At 39.9% G+C, this 10437-nt stretch overlaps 1 protein-coding gene across 1 annotated transcript in view; it reads right to left on the bottom strand.

Moving 5' to 3' along the window:
- The window catches only part of LOC111867026, a 69225-nt gene that overhangs the window by 7143 nt on the left and 51645 nt on the right, over positions 1-10437 (bottom strand). Inside the window, exons 12-17 of the mRNA XM_033752517.1 lie at positions 9287-9727; positions 9068-9203; positions 4732-4995; positions 3517-3597; positions 1542-1613; positions 1157-1287 (exon numbers count right to left, since the gene is read on the bottom strand). Coding sequence (XP_033608408.1) covers positions 1157-1287; positions 1542-1613; positions 3517-3597; positions 4732-4995; positions 9068-9203; positions 9287-9727 — 1125 coding nt within the window. The remainder of the gene's footprint in view (positions 1-1156; positions 1288-1541; positions 1614-3516; positions 3598-4731; positions 4996-9067; positions 9204-9286; positions 9728-10437) is intronic.

The following is a 10437-nucleotide window of genomic DNA, read 5'->3' as shown; positions in this document are numbered from 1 at the left end:
CGTGAATTGCGAAATCGGACTCTGCATTTCCGGATTTTTTGAGAATTCCACACGAAGGCAACATTCCGGCAGATGACGCAGCTGGGAAGACAGACGCTTCATGCAGATGGTGGCCACAAATTACGTAAGTACAAAATTATTTTTTACGTTAAACTTGTATTTCAGGTAAAGTTAGCACGCGCGGACTGTGCGACCAGGAGTCGAACCCCTGCCGTTTTATCGGAGATATCTAGATTATAGAAGGCCAAACCATATCACTGGCCGACTTCCTCTACTTCGCAATTGAGGTATCGTGTGTGCTTTTCGCGTGGGAAACGAAAGACCGTCCGCACAAAGTTCGTGAAGTGCGAAATCGGACTCTGCATTTCCGGATTTTTTTTAGAATTCCACACGAAAGCAACATTCTGGCAGATGACGCAGGTGGGAAGACAGATACTCCATGCAGATGGTGGCCAAAAATTATATAAGTAGGACATTATTTTCTACCTTAAAAATGTATTTCAAATAACGTCCGCACACGCGGACTGTGCGCCCCCATATGGGGACATACGTACCGCTGACTAAACATGTGCGACCCCATATGGGGACTATAGTCGTTTAAAGGTTAATTTTCTTCTATTCTGACAGATATTTGTGTCAAATGCCTTATTCTCTAACAATCTCTGTAAAAAAAAAGTAGTGTGCCTTCTTAAATTAAGGTGTATATTGCATATTACAGAAACAAATGAGGCTATTTAATACTTATACACTTGAAAGAATTCTGATGATGGTGTATGCTGTACAGAACTATAAGGCTTATTTTGGAAATTATCTATCATCTGGTATATATAAGACAAAAAACCATGTTTAGGAGACTGCATCTGTCTCCGTCCTCACGTGGATGGGGCAGGGTAGACCTACTCAGTTGAGCCCGTTAGAAAGAGTTAGTCCCCATCACTCGAGGATGGAGACGGATCGTCTCCAAAACGTTGTGGTTTTTTGTCTTATGTATACCAGACGATGGATAAGTCCAAAATAAGCCTTATGGTTCTGTACTATTTAATACTGACTTACAACACTGAAGTCATGAGATCAACATTATTTTACCTGGTGTTTAAATTACATTCTGCAAACATCTAGATCTGAACTGTGGACAGAGAATCTTACTGTACTGTACCTTGCCTCCAAGCTGCTGTGGAGTGGCAAGGATATGTGCCACCTGATTGCCTTGCGAAACAACCGTCACTGGAGTCACTATAGGGGTCAGACCCGTGTGGCTGCCCAGTGGTGTCACCACATGCGTGATACCTGCAAAGTAAATGAACTATAGTTCTCTCTTTCGTTTACACACAGTGGGGCTCACATTCAAAGCTCCTCATTCTTTTTGACAGAATGATTAGGCACAGGGGCAACTCCACTTTTATCTTATGAGCCCAATGTTAAATTCACTGATGCTTCATTTCACCAGGAAACCAATAAGACATCGATTACAACAAATTTTCATCTTTACTCTAGGGTACCATTTTGAATAAAAGATGTGTTGGCTCTCTCACTAATCATACCTGCAGATGTTAGGTGGGCGGGAATTGTTCCAGCTCCATGAATAGCGGGTGTCAGCACAGTGCCACTTGCTTCTGAAAGGACAAAAGCTGATGTGTTGATAAATATCAAACAATGCAAGTTCTGTGTTAGTCCAATATGCCTTAATGCTTTATGTGCAATGAATGGCCCTGTGCACTTTCCATGTGATTTAAATGGATGCAAACACTGTAAAACTGATAATGCTGTCACTTATATTCAGTGCAACAATTTTACACGCGTGAATTTGTACTGATTTTGGAATTTATTTACAAAACTTCTTGGTCTCAACATAAATGGTAAGCTGACTCATCAACTGTATTCTTTGAAGGGAGAATTCTCAGAGTAGGTCCAGTATACAGGCAAGTAACTACATGTGCACAATTATAGAGCTCAGGGTAACAGTTACATAAGGTAGAGGTCCGACCCCTCGGTGGTCCAGCCCCCGCCTAGCTGCTAGACCGACTTTGCTATCCCAGCTGACATAAGAAATAAAATAACGGACTGGCGAATGGATTTATTGACCATTTGCATACATCACTCAGAACTACACTTTCCAGTTCATTGATACAGACTAGTTTCCTCAGTCTATTACAATCTTCCCTTTGCTGTTTCCTGGTAACAGATTTAACACAGTGGAGATTCCTCAGTTTTCCACACTCAAGTCCTCTTGTCACAGCTGCCTATGCATATATCTTTGTGAACTGACAACTCAACCAACTGGGTCCCAGACTGGCAGCCATTTCACACCAACCTCCTAGTCTTCTCTTCACAGGCTGACTCTCAACTGACACCTGTACTCTCTCACTCACCAACCAGTTACTTCACGTCACTTCCCTCAACTGAACTCCTGACAACTCCTCTACAATTGACTAATCTGGAACTTGACCAATCCTGCTTTTAACGCTTCGGCACGAACCACAGAGAAACACCATTTCCATTGTTATAGTCCAACAATACATTCACAGTTGCATAGGAAAGGGGTGTTTGTTTATTCACCTATTGCATAGCAACAGCTGTTGTTTACAGAGTCACTGCTTAGCAATGGGTCTATATGCCATAATACAGGAACTTCCATTGAGGTATTGGGTAACAGCCTACTTTATATTGTTAGGGAAATAAGAAAAAGGTTAAAATGGGATGGATATGTAACTGTGATAGGAAAGCGAGAATGTAAACAGAACTTTGGTAAGAAAACCTGTCATGAAACAGTGACTAGGAAGACAAGGGAAATCATGGGAGGCTAATATTGGAATAGATCATATAAAAACAGTTCCTGGATAGAAATGGACCGAGTCAAAATGTGTCCTGAGGCTACATTTCCATGCTGTGGTGCTGACCTTTTTGACCTACCCTAGAAAGCTGATTCATACTGCATTAGACACGAGGGTTAAGGAAACATTAAGTAATCAAATGATTCACCCTTTCATCACCATACAATTTTCAGAACCATAAACTGAATATGACTAATTCAGATGTAACCTCTTCAAGTTTCCAACATAATTAATGAAGATGGAGGTGATTAGATTATCAATGGCCTTCAGTGGCATAATCAACATATTTAATGTTTTCACTTTAGAAGGGCAATCAATCTTAACTGTGGGCACCCTACATTTAGTTTTCTTTTTGGAGTTTATTTTAGCTTACCTTGGAATCGTCTGCCTTCCATTTGTAGAATGTGATATTTCCACTCACCGCAATCTGGATTTCAGAATTTTATCATTTAGATTCAAGATGTTCTATTCTTACTCAATTCTAATATTTCTCATTTATTTCTGCTGTTTCAATTTTTGTTTCCTGTTCTTTTTTTGTTACAGTATAGATTTCTGTAGCTGTATGAGTCTATGTACTGCCATAGTTTTATAAAACTTTTATCTGTGTATCCTTCCTTGTCTTGTTACTGAATGTTCTTATTTTGCTGCACATTTGGTTAGAATGACTTCAGAAGGTAATCCTTACCAGATCCAGGAGTATGGGCAATTGACTTGGCGGTGAGGGTAACTCCTGCATGTCCCAGCACACCGTTTGGAAGAGTTAAACCTAAAATGAAAAATAAAATAAAACTGTGTGGGATATGAAGTTCTCACAGCAGTGTCTATGAAGAATACTATCATCTGGATTTTTACATCATTAATCTGCTTGTTGGCACAGCTTACTGTTCAACCTTGAAGATCGAGACAACATATTCCCCTGATATGTCAGTAAACTCACACCAAACTACATGTTGTCATATCCCAGATGATGATAAGCAAATGAAGTAAAACAGGTTTCCAACTACTTGATGTTTTGCAGACATTTCTGCCAACCAGTAATACTTAGCTTCCTTTCCTTATTTAGCAAGGTAATAGAGGCTTATGGCCAATCTTAGCGTTGTTCTGTTCAACATTAACTTTTGAACTAATAATGAATTTTATGAAACCTGGAATTCACATCATGCCACTGTATTATACCCATCTCTGTACCTTCAAATTTCCTATCATCAATGGACAATAGCACTAACACGGCAACCATGTAAATTTCTAAGGTGGGAGTGACAGTACCATCATGAGTAGAATCCTGAAATTTTGTAAAGTTATATCTAACAAATTACATATACAAAACTGTTCTTAAATAGTATCATTATTAATTTACAATTCTTCCTCCCCTCACCATTTACACTGAAGCAAATTTAGACGACAAAAATTAATAAATATAGGCATTATATACAAATTACTTTCCAAGGTAACGATGAAAATTGAATGAATGCATAAATTATAATCAAAAAGCTAAATATTGGCTAACATAAACCTAGAAATTGTAATCATTAACAATAACCTTACCTGGGTTTATACTTATGAACCACCTCACAGTGGGAAAGCACAATAGATGTCTGTACACAGCAGTGGAGAACATTGCAGTATCATAACCGCTAGACTGGCTCAAAATAATGAGGTATTTGTGTTGCAATGACATAATATATGGCCAGATGAACCATGGGTGTGCACTAACAACATGGCAAACACACAGCCAATGAAAGTTAGTATGCCAGGCTATTTACTACATTCAGTGACCCACTATAGTGCCTTTACTGAAAAACAATGTATTCCATATGTAGAATTAGCTGTAGAGCATCACCTGTCAAACTTTATCTTACACATTTGACACAAACCATGGAGTGATGTGGAAAACACAAACCTCCAGCGAGTGTTATGGGGTGATGTTTGCTCGAGGCAGTGGCCCGCATTGTCCCATTTGCTGGCAGGATGTTGAGTTCTGCCCCACCTGGGAGACGTGCAGCCTCTGTTGCAAGAGCAACACTCCCAGCAACCATCTTATTTGTTAAATGCAATGTTGGTAAAGTGATGGCAGCAGTTGTCCTGGTGTCTGAAGACTCACTACTGCCCACTCCCCGTAATCGTGGATGGGACATCACGGCTGAAGCAGGTGAATGGCCAATATCTAGTAGTGACAGCATGTAAAGGATAAAACTGATCAATATGCAGTGTAATGTATCATGACCCCTTTTACGGTCGCAAGAGTGCTTTTCAAGTTACAAAGCAGGTAACTGTTAGGATTATCAACTTCCTCTGCTTCAGCTTTAACTCAACAGATAGTGAAGTACATTATAACGTCTTTTAAATACACTTTAGTCTCTATCAAGAGATAATGCTAATATAACTCCAAAACACTGCAGGGCGTGGTTAGAATTGTTATGTTCTATTTATCAAATTATTTTGGGTAGCATAAAGCAGAAGCATGGGAAATTTGAATTTTGAGCAGGAACCCCCAATGCCAAGACACAAGCAGCTGCACCATAAACATGAGGGGGTAAGATGATATTCATTTTCTAATATGCTGTGGGTACAACTAGGGACAATTTACTGTTTGGGGAGAAACCTGAAAGGCTTAATGCTGAAACTGAAGCTCCATAACTAGCCACTGGATTTCAATTACATTTGATGGAGGTGTCTTATAGCAGAAGTATCATATATGCTCTACTGGTCTCATATACGAGCTGGGATAGCTGTCAGTATACTGACTGGCTATGAGGTGACATCTAGGGTTGACTCAGCCTCATGTCAAATGGCTACATGGGCTCCTTCCTCAGAGGTTAGCTGCTGGAAGATGATGCTGACCAATAACTTTCCATCTAGTGCTGAGTTCCAGAACTTTATGTTGCTGTTCCCTGAAAGGCTAAAGTGTGGTATTCAGGCACAGCAGCAACTTTACCTTTTGGTCTAATATAACCACTACTTTACCTTTATGTTATGTCTATTTGTCAATATTACCTCTACTTTGCCTTCATGTTATGTCTATTTGTCAATATTACCTCTACTTTACCTTCATGTTATGTCTATTTGTCAATATTACCTCTACTTTATCTTCATGTTATGTCTATTTGTCAATATTACCTCTACTTTGCATGAAACTCAAACTGAATTCTACCAGAAGTTTAAAATGGTTAATCACACAGTAAGATACACATTACAGAATACTTGTACATATCTCATTAAAAGTTGCAAGTTGCATTAACACTTTTCAATAAGATGAACATTTAATGAAACATAATAAAAATAATTCATGCTTTTATGTTCTTTGATGTCTGCATTGCTGAGTAGCTTTGTTAACAGAAGACTTGAATGATACTTTACTGTCATACTTCTATGCATGCACTAAACATTTGCTTCATGGAACTGAACTGAACAAGACCCATGTAAATGATTCTTATCAAATCTGGTGTCAGTTTACATTTCAAGCTAAACTGGAGTCAAAAGAAGCAAGTAAAATGAATAGAAAGAAGCCAGAACAAAGTGCAGAGAAAAATATTCAGACCACATAAAGGTAGGGATATTACACATGGAACTCTGTAATTTGTGTCCTTCACCTAACAGTATTAGAATGATTAAAGCAAGGTTAAACGAATGGTTCACGTAGAAAGGAGAAGATAACCTACACTCATGTAGATATAGGAGTAACATTAATTTTACTTTCTCATATACGTAGTTGTGATTATGCAAAATATCAATCTCAAGATACTGATGGATTTACATGTTTTCAGCCCCTTCATTATCAAAAAGTGATTTTTCGAATGCTGTCTCTCTGTATGGACAGATTGATGTGTGTGCCTCATTAGAACCTGAATGACTGGGTTTTATATATATAGTATCTGGTATTCAAGAGTTTATCCATCGCAGGTCAATGTCTGGTAAATGTGAAAAATCCAGCTACAATAATAAGCGCCTTTCAGAAGAGGCTCAAAACAAAAAATGACAATTTTCTAGAAAATGGCTCAATGATTTTATTAAATTTCAGCAATTTATGAAGACATACACCTAAACAAAACTGCAGAGTGGTAATCTTCAGGAATATAACATAGAGAGAGTTCTTTTAACTTTGTGACCAGTTCACAGCAACCAGCGTGCGCTGCTTGCAGCAAGGCCTAGACAAATTTTGCCAATGAATCAGCATGACTGATGGCCGATAACATTTGGAATGAAGGGACGTAATTAACTCGTAGACTGCTTGATGGCATTATGTTTCATGGCAACAAGTGTGATTCATGCATGGGAGTTTGTTTACAATTTGTCAGCAGTAGGCAGAAGGTATCAGCTCCATTAGCTATTTGTTCTCAGTTAGTCAGTGTGCAGTGAGGTGTCATGGTGTGGTGTACTTCTGTATGACACCTATGTGAAATACGATCTGCTAGAAAGTGTTGAAGAATTTTGTGATGAAAGTGCTCCCAGCAGACAAACAGTTCACAATTTGATGAATAAACGTAGAACAATGGGAACAAAGTCATATGCAAGAAGGGCAATACAATTACTGAAGCCCTGACCCTATAAAACAACACTAATTCAAGCATGCCCTGTGACCACATGATCCAGCTAGCAGAGTTCATATTTGCAGTTGGTTTCTACAGTCTCTTGTTGAAGGTGAGGTGGATCCGCAATTGACATTCTTTTCTGATGAAGTGTAGTTTCACTTGCAGGGATACATAAGTATGCGAAATAAGAAGTTCAGAGAATTCACATGTAATCCATAAAGTCATGCTCCATCCAGTGAAAGTTGCTGTCTCGTGTGCTGTAAGTGCAAGAAGGACCTGTGTACCTGTTTCTTTTAACAAAACTCAATTGCAAAAGTTATTTACATGCAGAGGGACAGCATTTTCAACATCTCCTGTGATCTGTGAATTGTATCAACTTCATCCCGAATGTTATCAGCCATCAGGCATGCTGATTCATCAGCAAAATTCATATGTGCCTCATGGCCAGCAGTACACCTGTCGCCGTGAAGTGCAGATCAGTGGAACCGGTCAGCAGAGTAAAACTCCTCCCTGTATATGCACCAGGGGCCTTAATGTGAAATGTTCATTTTCTCAAAACCACCTTTACTGGTGAGACTGATTTCCTGATGTTCAGCAACCTGCAAGGGTCAATTTTGTTTCCACGGTAGCACAGTCAAGGTCCAATTCTCAGGGTGGGGTAAAATTGAGACCCTTGGCAGTCAGGTCATAATGGTCCACCATACCAGACCTGGATAAGAGAAATGGAGCATTTGGTGGAATAAGAATTGGCTGGGGAAAACAAAGTTGTCAGAGAAAATCTGTCCCGGTGCCACTTTGCTCACAACAAATCCCATATAAACTGACCTGTGATTGAATCCAGACCACCACGATGAGAAGCCAGAAACCAACCACCCGAGATGTGGCAAGGAAAAGAAAATTAGAGAAATAGGATGTGAAGGACTGGAATGAATTCAACTGGCTGAGAGTAGAGTCCAATGGTATGCTTTTGTGAACATAGTAACAGACATTCAGATGCCACAAAAGTTAGGATTTTCTTAACAAACCAAGTAACTATCAACTTCTCATAAAAGACCCTGTGCAATGGAATTAGCAACTAACAAAAAAGAAGTCTGAAAAGAACCATAGGATGGAGAATAATATGAAGTCTGCCAGCAACAGAGAGGCACGATAATGCAAGAAATATTACTCTTATTTGTATTATTTTGAAATCAGAACCAGATATTCTGACGGAAGGAGATTAATGGATTTTGGGAATTACAGATGTCATGTCTCACAAACCACTCGAACGCCCCAGAGAATATATCATGTTAGGATGCAATGCCAGTGAATTAGAAACCCCCGACTGCTACATTATACATTCCATCTGACGTTAATCTACTCTGATCAGTTCCTCCTCCACACATTCCTAGTGTTACCAAACATAACAGCATCATGAAAGAAGATGCATGCAATCTGAAATCAAAGACATAGGATGAACCCAAAACTGTAACAGACAAAGCAAGCAATTAGTATATTAGTATCAGTGGTACTTCTTAATGCTCCAAGCTTACTGCTGCACTTCCTTCTGGTTGACAACTGTATCTCTTTCAAAATAGCATCAGTGCTTTTACTTGGTCAAACGTCAAGTACAGATGAATGATTACTATCTACTGCATCAACTGCTGATGAGGTCTGGACCAATCATTTCTAACTATGCCATACCCAGAACCACATTAACTTCCTTACTTGCAGCGGGAAGATGTGGAGGATGCACGGTGAGCGCCAGGGGCTGTGGGTCACCCGGTAACATGCGTAGTCCTGACGGAGCAAGCAGTTGGATGGTGGGACTAACCAGTGTTGCAAGACCTGTGGTCCCAACCATCTGTCAACACATCAGCCATCATTACAGCATGCCCCAGCAAACAAGATATACAGTAACAGGAACAAACTACCAAACAGACTCACATGTGCAGACACGGGCAGTTGCACCACAGGTGTGGGGGGTGTGGATTTGGAGACCTCTCCTCCATGCCCATGCAATTCTGCAGGTACTGGAGGTGGAGGAGGTGGAGGGGGAGGTAGCTGTGGTGGTGAGCAGGCAGTGGCAGCACTGGACAGGGACGATGTGCTGCTGTACACAACACCACACTTGTTGAGTGGCTCTTCTGCATCACTCATTGCCTCATCCCTCTCTGTGGCAGTAGAAGTGGTATGGGACACATGATCTCTGCTTCGGGGATCTTCAAGCACATGAGTACTCTCTGGCAGGAGGGTGTTGAAGTCAATGTGATCCCACTGAGAAGACAGCTCCTTCTTGAGCATCACCAGCCTCTGCTGTGCAGCAATCTTCTCTCGTGCCAGTCGCTCCATTTCATGCTCAAATTCCCGCTCCTTACGCCGCAGGGACTAACAACACACAGATGTGACCAGCTGTTTCACCCCATAGAAATTAAAATTAAACTGGATAGCAGATACAATTATAAATAAACATGGGAAAATCAAGGTCTTGAAGATCATTCAAAACCAATAAATATTAAAGCATGTTCTGCAGAACTCTGGGGTTTGGTAACAAAATATCAGTGGATATATCTTTCTAATGATGCAATTATGGAGGTCACCTATGAGTATGTTTCTTGAAAAATTACAAATCCAAATCATGCTCTGTCCTTGTGTAAGTTTGAGTTTTGGTCCAAAACCATTGTCACACAGAAATCTGAACACTTTTAAACTGTGAACAATTCGTTTAGCAAAAGCACACTATGAGCTAGAAATAAGGTTTTCATTATACAACGTGTGTCCCAAAAGTCATGAAATATATATATATATATATCATCATCATCATCATCATCATCAGTAATCTGTCAAGACGACAGGTCCACAGTCTCTTCCAAAACAATTCCTCCACTTAATGCGATCTAGAGCTTTCTCCTTCAAATGACAGTATCCTCTTCTGTCCCCAAGGTCATCCAGCATCTTCTTACGTCTTCTTCCCACTTCTATCCGCCCCTCTATCTTTCCTTCAATAACTTCTTTTAGAAGGCAGTTTCTGCGTAAAACATGACCAATCCAATTAGCCTTCCGTTTTCTTATTTCGTGTAGGATATTCCTCTGCTCAC

Source organism: Cryptotermes secundus, unplaced genomic scaffold (assembly GCF_002891405.2).
Source record: "Cryptotermes secundus unplaced genomic scaffold, Csec_1.0 scaffold1483, whole genome shotgun sequence".
Taxonomy (NCBI): domain Eukaryota; kingdom Metazoa; phylum Arthropoda; class Insecta; order Blattodea; family Kalotermitidae; genus Cryptotermes; species Cryptotermes secundus.
Note: the sequence above shows the minus strand (reverse complement) of the source record. Positions and strands in the feature narration are given on the sequence as shown.